The sequence below is a fragment of the Sorex araneus genome, chromosome 5, assembly GCF_027595985.1.
Source record: "Sorex araneus isolate mSorAra2 chromosome 5, mSorAra2.pri, whole genome shotgun sequence".
NCBI lineage: Eukaryota > Metazoa > Chordata > Mammalia > Eulipotyphla > Soricidae > Sorex > Sorex araneus.
In genome coordinates, this window is record NC_073306.1 from 97,732,724 (window position 1) to 97,752,001 (window position 19,278).

Below are 19,278 nucleotides of genomic sequence, written 5' to 3' on the forward strand. Positions count from 1 at the left end.
CACACCCAGTGGTGCTCAGAACTTAAACTTGGTTTTGTTCTCAGGGATCACTTGTGGTGGGACTTGGAGATCCCAGGGATGCCAGGGATCAAACCCAGGTCAGTCATGTGCAAGAAATGCACTCTACCTGCTATACTTTCTTATTGTGTGCTCCACCACTACCCTTCCCAACCCCCCCTTTTTTTAATAGTACATGATTGGGCCAGGGATATACATAGGTAAGGTGTTTTCCTTATGCACAGCTGACCTGGGTTTGATCCTTGTCACCACATATTATCTCCTGAGCCCTACCAGAAGTGATCCCTAAGTGAAGAGTATAAGCCCTGAGTACCACCAGGTGACCCAAAAAACAAAAAAAAAACCAAAAAAATGGGTAAGAATAAAATGCAAACCTTGATTTATGCTCTCATAAGCAGTTTAATCACTATTATATTTATAAAACCACTAGAAATATTAAGGTAATGAAAAGGGTGAGGATAGAAAATATTTAAATTTATGGATTTCTAGGGAACCATGGGCTGCCTGCCATACTAAACTTAAATAAATTTAGCTTGTATTTCTTTAACAAACACTTATGTAGTTCTTATGCTGTGTCAATGTTTTAATTACTATACCAATAATCTCACTAAATGCTCATGGGGCCAGAGAGGTATTGCAGGGATAAAGGTGCTTGCCTTGTGCATGGCTGACTCTACAGTTTGATCCTAACACCATTTGTGGTCTCAAGTGCCCGCTGGGGAAATCACAAAGATGGAATGAAGAATAAGCCCTAATCACTGGTGTATGTGGCATAAATACAGAAACCAAAATGCTTATTATAGTTGTTATTCTTACCCTTCATGATATAGATCTGTAATTACATCTTACACAGTAAGACACTGAAGGAAAAAGATTAAATAACTTATCCCAAGTTACACAGCTAAAGAGATAGGATTAAATTCACATACTGATACTTCAAGTCCTCTATGCTTTTTTAAAAATTTTATTTATTTATTTTTTTATTAGTGAATCACTGTGAGGTACAATTACAGACTTACAAACTTCTGTGCTTGCAATTCAGTCATATAATGGTCAAGCATCCATCCCTCCACCAGTGTCCATTTTCCACCACCAATGGTCCCAGCAACCCGCCCACCATCCCCACCCTGTTCCCCCTCCCACCACCCTGCTTTTGTGGCAGGGTATTCCCTTTTGCTCTCTCACTCCTTTTGGGTGTTGTGGTTTGCAATAGAGGTATTAAGTGGCCATAAGGTTCAGTCTATAGTCTGCTTTCAGAGTGTGTCTGCCATCCCGAGCAGATCCTCCTAGCACCATTTACTAGGTGATCCCTTCTCTAAGTGAACTGCCTTTTCCTCCACTATGTGAAGCCAGCTTCTAAACTGTGGAGTAACCCTCCCAGTACTTATCTTTAATAATCGTGGGTGTTAGTCTCCCATTCTGTTACTTTATGTTCCACAAATGAGTGGTTTTTCTATATTTGTCCCACTCTTTCTTTAGCCAGTCATCTGTTCGCAGGCACTTGGGTTTTTTCTAGATTCTGGCTATTGTAAACTGTGCTGCGATGAACATACAAGTGCAGATGTCATTTTGACTATACTTTTTTTCCTCTTCAGGATATATTCCCAGAAGTGGTATTGGTGGGTCAAATGGGAGCTTGATTTCTAATCTTTTGAGATTTGTCCATATTGTTTTCCAAAACGGCTGAACCAGTCGGCATTCCCATCAGCAGTGAAGGAGAGTCCCTTTATTCCCACATCCACGCCAACACTGGTTGCTTTTGTTCTTTTAGATGTGGGCCAGTCTTTAGGTGTGAGGTAATATCTCATTGTTGTTTTGATCTGCATCTCCCTGATGACTAGTGATGAAGAGCATTTTTTCATCTGACTTTTGGCCATCAGATTTCTACTTTGAGAAAGTTCCTGTTCATTTCATCGCCCCATTTTCTGATGAGGTTCAATGTTTCCTTTTTGTAGAGTTCAACCAGTGCTTTGTAAATCCTTGATATCAGCCCCTTATCAGATGGGTATTAGGTGAATATCCTTTCCCATTCTTTGAATTCTGTTCATTTTTGAGGTGCAGAGGCTTCTAAGTTTAAGGTATCTTAAACTCCCATCTGTTTATCTCTGTTTCCACTTGGCCAGTGGACTGTCCTTTTTAAAGATAGCCTCGATGTCGTAGAGGGTCTTGGTGACCATGTTTTCAATGTACTTGATGGACTCTGGTCTGATGTTGAGGTCTTTTATCCATTTTGATCTGACTTTTGTGCATGGTGTTAGGTAGAGGTCTGAGCCCATTTTTTTTTGCATGTAGCAGTCCAGTTTTGCCAGCACCATTTGTTAAAAGAGACTTTCTTTGCTCCACTTCACATTTCTTGCTCCCTTATCGAAGATTAGGTGATCATATATTTGAGGCTATGTGTAAGGATATTCCACCCTGTTCCATTGGTCTGCAGCTCTGTTTTTGTTCCAGTACCATGATGTTTTAATTATAACCGCTTTATAGTAAAGTTTAAGGTTGGGAAAGGTGATTCCTCCCATCTTCTTTTCCCAAGAATTGCTTAAGCTATTCATGGTGGGTTTTGTTCCATATGAATTTCAGGATTGCTTGATCCATTTCTTTGAAGAATGTCATGGGTATCCTTAAAGGGATCACATTGAATCTATATAATGCTTTGGGGAGTATTGCCATTTTGACAATGTTAATTCTCCCAATCCATGAGCAGGGAATATGTTTCCATTTCCTCGTGTCCTTTTATATTTCGTGTAGTAGTGTTTTATAATTTTCATTGTATAGATTCTTTGCTCTATTTCCTTGTGTCCTCTTCTATTTCATGTAGTAACGTTTTATAATTTTCATGTATAGGTCCTTTACCCAAGGTACTTGATTTTCTGAAGCATTTAACAGGATTGCTTTTTTGAAGTAACTTTCTACTTTCTCATTATTTGTGTATAGGAAAGGCATGGACTTTTGGGTATTGATTTTATAGCCTGCGACTTTTCTATACAAGTCTATTGTTTCTGTGAGCTTCTTGGTAGAGGCTTTAAGGTTCTCTAAATATAGTATCATATCATCTGCAAATAGTGAGAGCTTAACTTCTTCCTTTTCTATCTGGATGCCCCTAATATCTTTTTCTTGCCTAACTGCTATTGCAAGTACTTCCAGTACTATATTGAATAGAAGTGGTGAGAGTGGGCATCCATGTTTTGTTCCTGGTCTTAGAGGGAAGGCCCTTAGTTTTTCCCCATTGAGGATAATGCTTGCCATGGGTTTGTGGTAGATGGCTTTGACTATATCGAGGAAAGTTACTTCAAAACCCATTTTGGCGAAAGTTTTCATCATACACGGATGCTGGATTTTGTCAAATGCTTTCTCTGCATCTATTGATATGATCATATGATTTTTTAATTTTCTTTTATTGATATGATGGATTATGTTGATTGATTTCTGAATGTTAAACCATCCTTGCATCCCCAGGATGAATCCCACTTGGTTGTGGTGTATGATCTTATTCATGAGTTGTTTGTTGGATTCTATTTGCTAATATTTTGTGGAGATTCTTTGCATCTGTGTTCATCAGGGATATCGGCCTCTAGTTTCCTTTTTTGTGGTGTCTTTGTTTGCTTTTGGTATTAGGGAGATAATGTGCCTCATAGAAACTGTTTGGAAGAGTTTCTGTGTGTTCACTTTCCTGGAAAAGCTTGAGAAGAACTGGCAATAGGTCCTTTTTACATGTTTGGAAGAATTTGCTAGTGAATCCATCAGGACCTGGTCTTTTGTTTTTGGAAAGACTTTTGATTACAGTTTCAACATCCTTGATACTAATAGGTCTAGTCAGGTATTCCAGATCTCCTTGGTTCAACTTTTGGAGATGATAGGAATCTAGGAATTTATCCATTTTTTTCAAGGTTCTCTTGCATACAGACTTTTTAAAAAAAATTTATTGAATCACTGTGAGATAGTTACAAGCTTTTATGTTTGGGTTGCAATCACACAATGATCTAACACCTATCCCTCCACCAGTGCACATTCCCTACCACCAGTATCCCCCGATTTCCCACCCTCCCCCTTCCTCCATGGCAGACAATATTCCCCATACTCTCTCTCTACTTTGGGGCATTATGGCTTGCAACACAGACACTGAGAGGTCATCATGTTTGGTCCATTATCTACCTTCGGCATGCATCTCCCATCCCGACTGATTCTTCCAGCCACCATTTTCTTAGTGATCCCTTCTCTATTCCAGCTGCCTTCTCCCCTCTTCTTAGGAAGCAGGCTTCCAGCTATGGGGCAATCCTTCTGTCCCTTGTATCTACTATTATTGGGTATCGTGTCAGCCTCATGTGATGGTATTCAATACTTCACAAATGAGTGCAGTCCTTCTATGTCTGTCCCTCTCCAACTCATTTCACTTAGTGTGATACTCTCCATGTCTATCCATTATAAGCAAATTTCATGACTTCATCTCTCCTAACAGCTGCACAGTATAGATTGTGTAGATCTACCAAAGTTTCTTTAACCAGTCATCTGTTCTAGAGCACTTGGATTGTTTCCAGATTTGAGCTATTGTGAACAGTGCTGCGATGAGCATATAGGTACAGATGTCATTTCTACTGTGCTTTTTTTGTACCGTCGGGATATATTCCCAGAAGTGGTATTGCGAGGTCATATGGAAGCTCAATTTCTAGTTTTTGAAGGACTCAGTATTGTTTTCCAGAAAGGCTGGACCAGTCGGCATTCCCACCAACAGTGAGGGAGCGTCCCTTTTTCCCCACATCCACTCCAGCACTGGTTGCTTTTGTTCTTTTGAATGTGTGCCAGTCTCTGTGGTGTGAGATGATATCTCATTGTTGTTTTGATTTGTATCTCCGTGATGACTAGCTATGTGGAGCATTTTTTCATGTGCCTTTTGGCCATTTGTATTTCTTTTTTGAGGAAACTTCTGTTCATTTCTTCTCACCATTTTTTGATGGGGTTGGAGGTTTTTTCTTATACAATTTTACTAGTGTCTTGTATATCCTGGATATTAATCCTTTATCAGATGGGCATTGGGTAAATATTATTTCCCATTCTGTGGGCTCTTTCTGTATTTTGCTCACTGTTTCTTTTGAAGTGCAGAGGCTTCTTAGTTTAATGTAGTCCTATTTGTTTGTTTGCTTCTACTTGCATGGTCAGTGCTGTTTCATCCTTAAAGATCCTTTCAGCTTCAATGTCATGGAGAGTTCTGGCTGCATTTTCCTCTATGTACCTTATAGATTCATGTCTGATATTGAGGTCTTTAATCCACTTTGATGTGACTTTTGTGCCTGGCCTTAGACAGAGGTCAAAGTTTATTTTTTTGCAGGTAGCTATCCAGTTTTCCCAGCACCACTTGTTGAAGAGGCTTTCTTTGTTCCACTTCATATTTCTTGCTCGTTTTTTTTTTTAAAAAATTAAGTGACTGTGACAGGATATTCAGTTCTGTTCCATTGGTCTGCAGCTTCGGCATACAGACTTTCAAAGTAGTCTCTGATGATCTTCTGAATTTCTTTGGTTTCTTTTGTAATGTCCCCCTTTTCATTTCTGATTTGGTTTATTACAGTTCTCTCTCTCTTTTTCTTTGTGAGTCTTGCTAGTGATTTATCAATCTTGTTTATTTTCTCGAAGAACCAGCTCTTGGTTTCATTGACCTTTCAGATTGTTTTCATGTGGTTAATTTCTGCTCTAAGTTTCGTTATTTCTTTCCTTCTGCCTGGTTTGAGCTCCTTTTGTTGCTCTTTTTCTGAGATCTTGAGCTGTGAAGTCAAATTATCTATGTGTGCTCTTTCTTCTTTCTGGAGGAATGCTTGCAGGGCTATAAATTTTACCTTAACACTGCTTTAACTGCATTCCATAAGTTTTGGTAGTCGTGTCTTCATTCTCATTTATTTCCAGGTATGTTTTGATTTCTTCCTTGATTTCCTTCCTGACCCACGCATTGTTCAACATTGAGTTGTTTTACTTCAGGTGTTTAGTTTGCTTCTCTGCATCTGACTATGGTTAACTTCTATTTTCAGTGCATCGTGGTCTGAGAAAATAGTTGATACAATTTCTATACTCCTGATTCTATTAAGGTATGTTTTGTGACCCAGCACATGGTCTATTTTGGAAAATGTTCCGTGAGCACTGAAAAAGAATGTGTATTCTTTCTTTTTGGGATGCAATGCCCTGTATAGGTCTATTAGCTCTCTCTCTCTCTTCTATTTCTTCTTTTAAAGCCCATGTTTCCCTGCTGAGTTTCTTGTTGATCTACCTAGAGGTGATAAGGCAGTATTGAAGTCCCCAACTACTATTGTGTTTCTAGCAATGTCCTCCTTAAGATCTGTTAGAAGTTGTTTTAAGTATTTAGCTGGTCCCTCATTTGGTGCGTATATATTTAGGAGTGTAATTTCTTCCTGCTGTACATATCCTTTGATTAGTGAAAAATGGCCTTCACTGTTCCTTCTAATCTTTTTCAACCTGAAATCTATGTTGTCGGCTACTAGTGTGGCCAACCCGGCTCTTTTGAGGGAGTTGTTTGCTTGCAGGATTGTTTTCTATCCTTTGACTTTGAGTCTGTTTGCTCTGACCCTTCAGATGTGTTTATTGTAGGCAGCAGAATGTTGGGTTCAGTTTCCAAATCCATTTTGCCACTTGATTGGTGCATTTAGACCATTGACATTGAGAGAAATTATTATCATAGAGATTATTATCACAGGGTTTTGTGCCATCTTTCTGTAGGGGTTTGGTGTGCTTGTAGGGGTTTTTCTTATCTTACAGAAGTCCCCTTAGTCTTTCTTTGGTTTTGAGCCTATGAAGTTCTTAAGCTCTTGTTTGCCCATGAAACAGTGTACAGGTCCTTCGAGTTTGAGTGAGAGTTTAGCTGGATAGAGTATTCTTGGTGAGGTGTTCATTTCATTGAGTTTTTTCACAATATCCCCCCATTGTCTTCGGGCCTGGAGGGTCTCCTCAGATAAGTCTGCTGTAAAGCTAAGGGGTGCTCCTTTGTATGTGATTTCCTTCTTCAGCCTTGCTGCTTGCAGTATTGTGTCTCTATCCATGTCATCCATCATTCTGCCTATGATATGTCTTGAAGTCTTTTTATTAGGGTCTGTTTTAGCTGGCACCCCTCAGGCTCCTTGTACCTGGATGCCTGCAGTCTCCAGCTCTTGTAACTTTCCAGCAATGGTGTCTTTAACTGTGACTTTTTCATTGGTGTTGCCTCCCTGTCCTTTTGGAACTCCGATGATTCTTATATTGTTCCTCTTGGATTTATCCCCTAGACTCTGATTTGCTCTAGGGCTATTTTGAGGTCTTTCCCCATGGTTTGTTCTTGTCTGTAGGCTTTCTGCTGCATATCTTCAAGCTTACTGATTCTGTCTTCGGCCCTAGCCATTCTGCTGTTGAGGGCACCCATTGAGTTTTTTATTTCATCTATAGAATCCTTTATTCATGACATTTCTGTTTGTCGCTTTTCTATTTCTGCTCTCATTTCTTCCTGTATTTTGTTCACTTTCCGTTCTACTGTTTCATTCAAGTCCTCTTTTAATTTTCTGAATGTCTGTTCCACTGTTTCTTTGAGTTCATTAAACATCCTCAACATTTCGATTCTGAATTCCTTATCAAAGATATTGTATTTGTGAATAGCCCCTGTTGCTGCTTCTGGACCTTTTTCTTCATCTTCGCCTTGTGCTGGGGATTTGCGCTGTTTCTTCATATTGTGCTGTTAGTATGGAGGTGGTACCTTCAGGTTCACTGTCAGTTTTTCCTCTTGGTGCGATTAGGGACTCTGGGTGAATTCTGTCAATGGTGGTCACCTTTTTCCCCTTCAAGAGTTGCAGCTTCTTCTCATATGCTCCTCTGTGGCTTATGTGAGGCCTCTGGTGAAGCTTCAGGGGATATATTCTTTTACATTGGAATTGTACAGGTTCTTGTGTCTACGGGTATTATGGTGCAGTTGGGATAAGCTAGTGGACTATTGGCCTAATGTATTTGAGATGGCCAGGATATTCTCCCCAAAATTACGTGATGGAGGTCAAGATCACTGTCACTGTCACTATCACTGTCATACCATTGCTCATCGATTTGCTCAAGCAGGCAACAGTAACATCTCCATTTTGAGACTTGTTGTTACTGTTTTTGGCATATTGAATATGCCATGGGTAGCTTGCCAGCCTCTGCCATGCGGGCGAGATACTCTCGGTAGCTTGCCAGGCTCTCCAAGAGGGGTGGAGGAATCGAACCCAGGTTGGCCCCATGCAAGGCAAATGTGCTATAACTCCAGCCTGGCGGTCAAGGTAGGAGTCCAATGTGCTGGGAAAGGAGAAAATAACTGCAGCCCCACAGGAGGCCATGCCCCCTGGCTCAGAGACCACACCCCTTGTTTGGAGAACATGCCCCCAGCTCCTGGAGCTCTTTTTCTGAGGGACTAGGGGAGCTGGAAGCGGTCACGGGCTGTGGGGGTGTTGCTGGAAGAGGCTGGAGACCAGTGGGGGCTGCAGGCGTGAGTGCGCACTTATTCTGGGGTCTGCTCCCTGGACCCACCCACGGGACAAGCTGGTGCACTGGTTCCGAGGGACTAGGGGAGTCGGAAGTGGTTGCAGGGGCTGGAAGGTGATGGGGGCTGCTGGGCCCAAGTGTGTACTTGTTCCGGGGTCTGCTCCTCAGACCCAGCTCGGACAATCCAGCGCTGATTCCAAGGGTCTAGGGGAGGCAGAAGCGGTGTGCGGGGTGGGGGGGCTGGAAGATGCTGGGGACTGGTAGGGGTTGTGGGGCACAAATGTGCACTTATTGGAGGGGGTGGCTATGCTTTTTTTTTTTTTTAAGTCCGTCTCGTATGAAAACTTTTGTACATCAGTCTGTACCAAAATATTCCTCTATGATCTTATATTTGTTAACCTGGAAATTCAATTTCATATTACCTCACAGGCTTACTTCCTTGGGAAGCCTCTCTTAATCTCCCTGGATTCCCCTTTTATAGAACCAGATTCCCCTTTTATAGAACCATTTGCTTTTTATTATTACTTATTAAAACAGTTATATTTGAATATGTATTTGTGACTGCTAGACCATGTTCTCTTCCTTGGTGCGTAAGATCTGCGTGTTTATCCCCAGTGCCTACTACAGAGACATGGTAGTTATTTAATAATTCTTGAATGTGATCAATAGGATAAATGAAATAAAAGGCAAACTTAAGGGGATTTTCTCCTAAATGCTTAATCAATTCTTATGTCATCATTTGCTGGGAAGAGATTGATCTTGTATTCACTAACTAAAGTATTTTTCACTGCCTTTAATTCTTAGAGCTACTTGTCTTTATTTCTGTATTGCTCTTTATACATCATCTGTACATTCTTTTAACCACACTTTTACCTTTTTAAAGTAATTTTAAATTCTAAAATAATCTACAAGTTCTAACATTATATATACTTACAGAGATTTAAATTTCAGCCTGACCTTCTTAACTCTTTTAATACTTTTTTTGTAGGTAACCATTTTTATTAATCTCTTTGATTTTTTTTTTTGGCCTTGAATGAAACTTTATGTATACACCATGATTTACAAAGTTGTTCACAATAGTTATTTCTGGTATTCAATATTCTAACACCAGGCCCACCACCAGCATGCCCTTCCCTCCTTTAGTATCCCCAGCTTCTCATCACCCCAGTCTGCTCCCTTAGCCAACATAAAATAATTTACTTTTATTGCTTGTTACAAAATATAACTAGCAAGAATATTGCTAAAGTCCTGGCCTGAGAATTTACTGAGCTTTTAAGTGCAAGGTGAACCTTCTGTGTTTCTGTTTTCACTCATTGAGCTAAGTGGGCTTCTACTCAACTTTCCCATCAAGTTCTCTGTTCTTCCACTGAGCTGATAGCTCTGTGATATTTGAAAGTGTTGCATGGCTGCACATGTCAAGAGCATTGGAGTGAGATGATCAGTTACAGGTGTCTCTGGCATCTCTCTGAGATAAGTCATGAAGATGTGCCATTTCTCTGGCAGCTGTGGGAGCCTGATGTGGTTGGGTGGAATGCTGGGACTTTGACGGGGTGAGGACTCAGTCTGCCTCACTAAGACTCCAGAGATGTGGGTTCAGTGGCAACTGTACCCACCCAGGATCCAATATATCTTTGACTTGGAAATTGGATATATGAATGTGTATATACTTTTGTGTCACCCCTGTACACTCAAAAATGATTGGGAACTTATTGAGCTTATTTAATATATCTGATAGTCAGAGCAAAGCGGCAGCGCGATATCTTGTAGCCGACTTCTCCCTCTGGGAGAAACTAGCAAGCTTCTGAGAGTTTCCTGCCCACATGGGACAGCCTTGCAAGCTTCCCATGGTGTATTCATATGCAAAATCCAGTAACAAGCTGGATATCATTCCCCTGACCCTGAAAGAGCCTCCAGTGCAACATCGTTGGGAGGGCCGAGTCGAGAGAGATTTCTAAAATGTCAGGGAAAGGATGAATGAAGAGGTTACTAAGCCCGCTCGAGAAATTGACGATTAACGGGATTTTGTGATTCGTGTGATTCGTGATATTCAGAGCAGTAGATAATTGTTCTCATTTCATTGCACAGTATTTTATTGTATGTATGCACCAATAACTAATCATTTTCTATAATAGAATATTTGAGGTGTTGCCAGTCTTTTGCTACTTAAGTCAGTATTGTAATGAATAATTTTGTGGATGCATCATTTCCAATATCTGCTATATCTTTCAGAGATTATATATTTTTAAAATCAGGGATATATTATGAAAGCATTGTAAAGAAAGAGTAAGATGGTAATGCTATACTTATGTGGACAGGAGTAGGATTGGACAGTTGAAAACCTTATAGTCAAAAACAGTCTACACTAGAGCAATGAATATTTAACAGTAGATATTCTAAAATAAATTGTTTCTCTCCTATCCTGATCTCATGTGCTCATTACTCTCTATTCAGTATATTTCTTCATTTATATTCATGTTTTCTCCTATATTATCATATTTTCCTATTCTGACTCTTACTGGGCCTACTCATTATAATAAATTACTATATGTTATCTCTGCATATTTTTTTCCTCCACTTCCTTCTCTTTGCAAATCATGAATCTGATTTACTTAGTCCTGGAAGTCATGCTTTTCACTTTCATTAACATGTGTTACAGAACATTTTGGTAAAATTGAGACAAGTTTGCCTTTCTGTTTTCTTTCAGACCTGGAGACTAGAACTGAGAGGAAAGATTCAACTTCAGTGCAAGGTTTTTCCAAAGAAGAATCATGCCATGTTGCAGTCATAGACAGATTGAGAAGGAATAGTTTCTGTGACTCCAAATTAGAAGAAACTCCTCACTGTGAAAATTGGTTAGAAAATTGGCAAGAAAATAAAGAGAGACATTTAAGCAAAGTTTTCACACACATACAGTCACCACTACCTGAAGAAAGAGCTCCTGAGCATGATGTATGTTGGAAAAGTTTTGGTGAGAAATCTATCTATCTCACTCAAGCTAGAGTTCCCAAAGGATCATATGCCTTTCACATGTTTGGACAAAGATTGAAACAGAAGTCAAACTTAGTGAAAAAACAGAGAGCCTGTAAAGAGAAAAAACCTCATAAATGTAATGACTGTGGTGAACTTTTTACTTACCATTCAGTGCTTGTTCGACACCAGAGAGTTCACACTGGAGAGAAGCCCTATAGCTGTGATGATTGTGGAAAATCTTTTAGCCACAAAGCTAATTTAACTAAACATCAGAGGGCTCATACCAGAATTCTTTTTGAATGCCATGAATGCAAGAAATCCTTCACAGAAAGTGCAGCTCTTGAAATGCATCAGAGAATCCACATTGGAGAGAGACCTTATGAATGCAATGAATGTGGAAAAGGTTTTAATCGAAGTACACATCTCGTGCAGCATCAGTTGATTCATACTGGGGTAAAGCCTTATGAATGTAATGAATGTGAAAAAGCTTTCATTCATTCATCAGCACTTATCAAACATCAAAGAACTCATACTGGAGAAAAACCTTATAAATGTCAGGATTGTGGGAAATCCTTTAGCCATTGCTCATCCCTTACAAAACATCAGAGAGTTCATACTGGAGAAAAGCCATATGAATGTAGTGAATGTGGGAAGACCTTTAGCCAGAGCACACATCTTGTTCAACATCAGAGAATTCATACTGGAGAGAAACCCTATGAGTGTACTGATTGTGGTAAAACCTTCAGTCGAAGCTCAAATTTTGCTAAACATCAAAGAATCCACCTTGGAAAGAAACCATACAAATGTTGTGAATGTGGGAAAGCCTTTATTCATTCATCAGCTCTTATTCAACACCAGAGAACTCATACTGGAGAGAAACCCTATAAATGTAATGAATGTGGCAAAAGCTTTAAGTGTAGTTCATCCCTCATCAGACATAAAAAAATTCACAATGAAGAGCATACCTGAAAAATTCCTGAATACGAAGACATATGTAAGTTGTTTTTTTCACTATATTATGTACCAGAGTGTTTAAAAGACCCATAAAGTGCTGCTTGATGCCTAATTCCTTATGCATCTGTTACTTTTTAAATAGTTTTGAGCCATGCATAAATGGTTTATTAATTATAAATACATTTAACTTCTTAATACATGCCTCAGGTTTTATCTTCAGCTCTCCTAAGTACTTTTTGGTGGATATTCAAGAAATCCTTAGGAATATAGTTAATAATTACTATTAAATCCAAGTTTCCCTGTTTTTTCACATAAAACCCTATTTCTTGCTTTTTACTTTATAAGGAAGTTCTTTTCTGGTAAGTTGGATGAAGAATTTCTATCCTTGTCAGGAAGATATAATCTGAGTCTTTACACTTTGGTGTTATTCTGAACTAGAAAATGGGTCCAAGTGTTAACTGTGATTTTTTGGTTGTTGTTTTGGTTTTTGGACCACACCAGCAATGCTAAGGGGCTATTCCTGAGTCTGCACTCAAGAATAACTCCTGGAGGTGCTTGGGAGACATCTGGGATGCAGAAGATATAAGCCAGTTGGCCTCATGCAAAGCAAGCACTCTACCTGCTGTGCCAACCCCCACTGTAACTTTTTTTTTTATGTCCTTTATTCTTTGCATTGGACAAATCCTTGGTTTTCTCTAGTGTCAGGGAGACTCCATTTCTTTATACTATTCAGCTCTCTAAGCTGTGCTTTTCCAGTTTTGAGGAAAAAAATCCCTAGGATATTTAGGGTCTGAAAAGCTAATGAGCTCAATGTGTTATATTTAGAATCACAGAAAAGAAGAACTGAAAGAACTGTGTGACAGAAGGACATACCTTCTTGTCACATGAAAGAAGGTTTATGGGACAAGGACTCACTTAAGGATAGTTTCTTTCCACAAAGAAATTGCCATTTCTCTGGCCTTTGTGTATACCTACATTTATTATTGTTATTGTTCTGTATATACTGTTTGGTCTTTGCTATATCTAAGATCCTTAAAGGAAATAAAAAAAGCTTAAACCCCATTTATATATTGATATAAATTACATGGGTAACCAAAGATCAGTAATGGTATTAAAATAAGGAAGCAAATGTTCAATAAATATTTATTAAAACACTATACAAATATCAGCTTTTATTGTTACTCTGTTACATAGTATATGGAAAGGTTATAGAAAAGATAGAAATAGTATAAATTCCGTTCCTAAATCCTGTCCCTTATGAACATACAGAAACCAGTCCATGCTCTTGTTCCCTCCATACTATCCGTGTTACTTATTATAAATGCATCTGTGTAAATTTCAGTTCTGTTGTTGCAGAAAAGTAGAGAAATAGAGCTTTAATAAGTGGTGACAATGGAAGTAAGGTCATTAAGGATGAATTTAGTATAAATTGTCAATAATGGGAATCAAAGAAAACAGTTGGTGGGCTGAAGCTATAGCACAGCAGGTAGGGCGTTTGTCTTGCACGCGGAAAACCTGTGATCGATTCCCAGCATCCCATATGGTCCCCCAAGCACAGCCAGGAGTAATTCCTGAGTGCATGAGCCAGGAGTAACCCCTGTGCCTCACCGAGTGTGACCCAAAAAAAAAAAACAAAAGAGAAAACAGGGAATGAAACTGAAGGGATTGTGAAGTTATTTTGAAAATATGTTTAAAAACATGAAAGGGCTAGAGTACATACTTTTCATGCAGAAGACCTGGTCTCTTCCTGTTTTCCTTAGCACAGTATGCCAGAACTAGCCCATGAGTACCTCCAGATGTGACAAAAAAAAATTCTAAATGATAGACATTAAAGGAGTGGAAGTACATAGAAAGCTGCAAGTTCAAAGACAGTTTAGGAGAATGACTGACAGAAACAACCCTTTTCATTACCTTAATAGTCAGATTAATGGTCTAAAACAAAAATTGACAAAATAACCCGGACCCATGGACCAAGTTCAGTTTGCTGCATTTTCTCTCTATTTTATTGGAGCTCACCTACACTTATTCACCAATATATTGTCTGACTTTTTTTGTGCTACAATTAGCAGGCAGGGTTAAGTAGTTTCATTTGAGATTTTATGTTGTAAAAAGCCATATAATCTCTATGAAAACAAAAAAACAACCTGTGAAAAGAAATTTTTTGGAGACCAATATTTGACTAACAAAGTAAAGATAGATTTTGGTTTTAATCCAGCTTTAATCAATACTTTAATTCTACAACCTCCAATAAACTATGGTATTTTGAAATACTTAACTCTATGAGCCTAGTTTCTCTTTGGAATGAGAATAAATTAACCTTCTAACAAGATTGTAATAGGGTTAAATTAAAATTGGGTTGTTTTTTTTTTTTGGCTTTTTGGGTCACAACTGGTGATGCACAGGGATTCCTCCTGGCTCTGCACTCAGGAATTACTCCTGGCAGTGCTCAGTGGGCCCTATGGGATGCTGGGAATCAAACACAGGTCGGTGGCATGCAAGGCAAATGCCCTACCCGCTGTGCTATTGCTCCAGCCTCAAATAAAAGTATTTTTAAAAATTGGCAGAGTAAGTATCTATATAGAAAGCCTTATCCTTGAATGAAGAGATGACTTGTCTATTTGACCTGTTAAAGCAGTGCTACAAACTGAGTGGTTAAACAACAAATATTTTTTGAAGTTTGGAGTTTGGAAGTCAAGATCAAGTCTGGCAGATCTGATTTCTGGTGAGAGTGCTTCCTGGTTTGTTGACAGCCTCCTCTTAGCTGTGCCCTCACATGGTGAAACAGCAAGAGCTCTCTAAAACTACTTTTGTGAGGTCACTAATCTTATACTCTACTCACATGAACTAATCACTTCCCAAAAGCCCCATCTCCTAATAGTACTATGTTGAAAATCAGGTCTGAACATGAATTTGGGATTAACACAAACATTCCATGCATAGCAAGTATCTAATCATCACTCAGTATAAATGCTTAAGATGAATGCATCTATCATAACTTTTGTTTTAATTATGAAACCAATTATTCTGCTTTCTGTGTCAGAGAAGGTTTTAGTTTTTTTTCCCTCATGGTTTGTAATATAATTGCAGTATAAAATAATATTAAGCAAACCTGGGATTTCTCTAAGTGGTACTGAAAACTGGACCTTTGCATTTCATTTTTATGTTTTTATATACATTTATATTCTTTTTAGTTTTGAATCTGACTTTTGTACTCCTTTATAAATCTTGGGAATTTTAATGTTCTGCTATTCAAACATTTTTGGTTATCTATAAACTAAATTTTACTGCTCTCATTGACACACTGTCAATAAAAAATACTTGCATGTTGTTAGAAATGTATATAGTATGGTTTTAATTTCCAATTTAAGTATATTTTACAAGGTTTGTAATAGCTGTACATTTTACAAGGTTTGTAATAGCTGGAACCGTAGCACAGCGGCTAGGGCATTTGCCTTGCTCTCTGCTGACCGGGTTTGATTCCTCCATTCCTCTTCGAGAACCCGGCAAGTTACCGAGAGTATCCCGCCTGCACGGTAGAGTCTGGCAAGTTCCCCGTGGCGTGTCCAATATGCCAAAAACAGTAACAACAACTCTCACAATGGAGACGTTACTGGTGCCTGCTGAGCAAATTGATAAACAATGGGACAGAGAGAGAGTGCTACAGTTACAAGGTTTAAAGATTAGAGCCACCCATAAAAATATTTCAGTCATTCAAAAAAAATAATATTTTTCATTACTCATTTAAATTTCACAACTTCTGGACAAATGGACTGGGGAAAATCTTCCACAGCTCATATATGAACGAGATATTTAAAAGAATAGAGGAACATTGTTTTTGCCAAGTGGCACTGAGTTCTCTAAGTTCAGGTACTACTTAGTAAGCATTATGGAAGAAAAGAAGAACTTCATGTAAGAAGTACAGCTACACAGTTAAAAGCAGGATGCCTATGTTGACATCCATAACTCTAACAAAAGCAGCTAGTCTGCCTTTGAAGGAACAGATAAAGTGACACCTCCTTGAGAGGGTAAAAAGGGTATTGCTGATCCTGACCCTTTGGCAGTTCCTTCTCCTCCTTGCTTATATAAGAATAGGGAAGAGGTATTTCTGTGTTGATGGCCCTTTTCCAAAAGGAACAGCAGGATTGATCTTAGGGAGAAGCAGTATGACTTTGCAAGGTGTTAATGTAAAAGTGGGACTCATTGACAGTGATTTTGTGAATGAAATCTCAATTATAGTCACTGTTCAAGCGGATATCAGAATATTTAAAGGGGAACCTATTGCTCAACTGCTTTTGCTCCATGCATACTAGGAAAAAATACAGGCATGAAAAGAAAAGGTAATTTTGGAAGCACTAATGCAGAAATATTTTGGGCAAAAAAGATTACTGATGATAAGACTACCTTTGAGGATGGGACAAAACTGGAGGGTGTGTTGGATTCAGGTGCTGATGTTACTGTTGTTGCCTCTCATCATCGGCCTATGGTTTGGCAAAAGCGTTGTGTGAACGTTACTTTTTCTGGTATGGGAGTGGTCACTGATGTTCAACAGAGTGTGCAACCTCTTCATTATAGTGATCCTGATGGAGACATGGCAATCATCAAGCCATTTATTGCTCCAATAGCTATCACCCTATGGGGACAAGATTAGTTGCAAAAACTTGGTGTGAAATATATTAAAGAGGTGTCTCAGCAATCGCCTTTTTAATTTGGGCCGCAGCTCAAAGAAAAGCTCTCCCAATAGATGGAAAAAGGTTCAGCCTGATTGGGTTGAGCAGTGGCCCTTAACAAAAGAAAAACTTAAGGCTTTATATGAATTAGTTATAGAACAGTTTGAATTGGGACATATTGCTTTCCGCTCTAGTCCCTGGAATTCACCAGTATTTCTTATCAAGAAAAAGACTGGTAAATGGCGAATGTTAAGTGATCTAAGAAAAGTTAATGACTGCATGGAACCAATGGGCCCTTTGCAAATGGGCCTACCTAATTTGGCCATTATTCCAAAACAGTGGAATATTATTATAATTGATCTGAAAGATTGTTTCTATACTATCCCTTTGAGAGAAAAGGATAGAGAAAAGATTTAAAAATTAGATTGTGGCACTTACAGAGAAATTGATATTCTCAATCTAAAATATTTTATTGAAATATGCTGCTATGAAGGAAGAAATGTAAAATTAGAGCATGAACTAAGATGAAAATTGTTAAAGATTGGTGTAAAAAGTTCATGATTTGAAATATCTAAGATATAAAAACTATTAAAATTAATTAAAAATATGTTTTCCTTATGCTTTGTAAAAATGGTACAAGTTTTTGTTATGTTGGTACATTTTTCTCTAAATATATTATAATTTTTGTTTGTATCTGCATTATAATGAGTTGTTCAAAAGAGAATTGAAATAATTGTATATAAAAACAGGTTCAAAAGGTACTGGTTTTGGTTCAAAACATAAGTTTTAAGAGATAACAGATTTATTGTATAAGACTGGATAATATTCCATGCATATTTTATTGGAACATCTTTGAAGTTTGAGAAGGAGGAAGTTTCTATTTTTAATTATGGATGCCGGTTATTCTTCTTTGGCTGTGAGAGAAGAATCTGATAATGGGAGTAACACAATCAGTTACTGATTGTGGAAAAACCTGGACTGTGGATTTCATCCAGAAATGGCATGAAAGTGTTGTTTTTGTTTAGAGACTAATTGATCTTCGTTGACAAATATGTCTGAACCAGGACTGGAACTGGAATACTACTTAATATGTGTAAACTTTGTATATGTAAACTCTGTATTGTAAATGAAAAAGAATTTCGTAGAATAAGGTTAGATTTTCTTAAAACATTGAGGTATTGCTGGAAAGTTTTGTGAGAATGTTTGTATTGTTTGTTACTGGTCATTTTAAACAAAAAAGGGGGAAATGTTGGTGTACAACATCTCACATATCTTAAGTCTAGCTAGGCTTGGATGTAAAAATTGTTTTTCCATTACTGTAACTGACTATGTTTCCGTTTATGTAACTGACTTTGATTCTGTTTGTTGACTAAGTTAATTTGCATATTCTGCCTTTGTGGCTAAATATCATTGGTTAGGATATTAAGCTAGTTAATAAAAAGGGGCTGAACAGGCTGCTCTGGGTCACAATGCCAGAGATAGTTTGTGATCCTCTGTAAATTATTTCTTTTGCGTGCATATCTCAATGCCTTAGACTGCCTAACCAAACCTTAGTGCAACTGATGTTTTAATTGAACTATTCTTTATAATTCTCACAATGTAAAATCATTTTATCATTGAAAAATCTTGTTTTACCTCCTTTTCCATAAAAAAGCCATCTCTCCTTGATTGAATTAACTATTAACCTCTCTTTAGATTGAATTAAATGTTCTTATCAATGAGAGTGCTCTCATTGATCAAGCCTGCATTTCTGGTAGCCCTGGATTTTGAACAGTGAAATCCATCCTATTCAAGAGATTTGCAAGCTGCTTTTCTAAGAAAGATATCCTGGGCAGGTAAACAGACATTACCATTGCAGTTGAACAGCATATTTCAGCATAAAAAAGTTTATGAGTTCTCCTCTTTGCCATCAATCCCTCAAAAGATCAGTGACAAACCAATAAAGAGGCCACAACCTAAAAACTAGCCACAACATTAACTTAATAAAATTCTGTAAGGATTTTGTGAAATAATGTGAATATGTTTTATAAACTATAAATTATGCTGCAGTTCTATTATTGGATAATTTTTATGCCACCCACATATAAAGAGAGCTTGTGCCATTCACCAGAATCTCACTAATTTATGTAGCAGTCTGTTGTGGCTTAGTAGGGAGATTTTGCTCAACAATAGTTATATTACTGATGAGATACAC

General features: G+C 38.2%; 1 protein-coding gene across 10 annotated transcripts in view; it reads left to right on the forward strand.

Annotated features, from left to right (window-relative positions):
• Nucleotides 1-19,278, forward strand: part of ZNF286A (zinc finger protein 286A) — a 70,891-nt gene that overhangs the window by 18,865 nt on the left and 32,748 nt on the right. For 8 of the 10 annotated variants that reach the window (XM_055138456.1, XM_055138459.1, XM_004616275.3 and 5 more), the window contains one exon: nucleotides 11,198-18,589. In XM_055138456.1, the coding sequence (XP_054994431.1) occupies nucleotides 11,198-12,432 (1,235 nt within the window). In that variant the 3' untranslated portion in view covers nucleotides 12,433-18,589. Of the gene's footprint in view, nucleotides 1-11,197; nucleotides 18,590-19,278 lie in introns of those variants that run through there. The other 2 variants (XM_055138458.1, XM_055138457.1) reach the window with 1 other exon arrangement.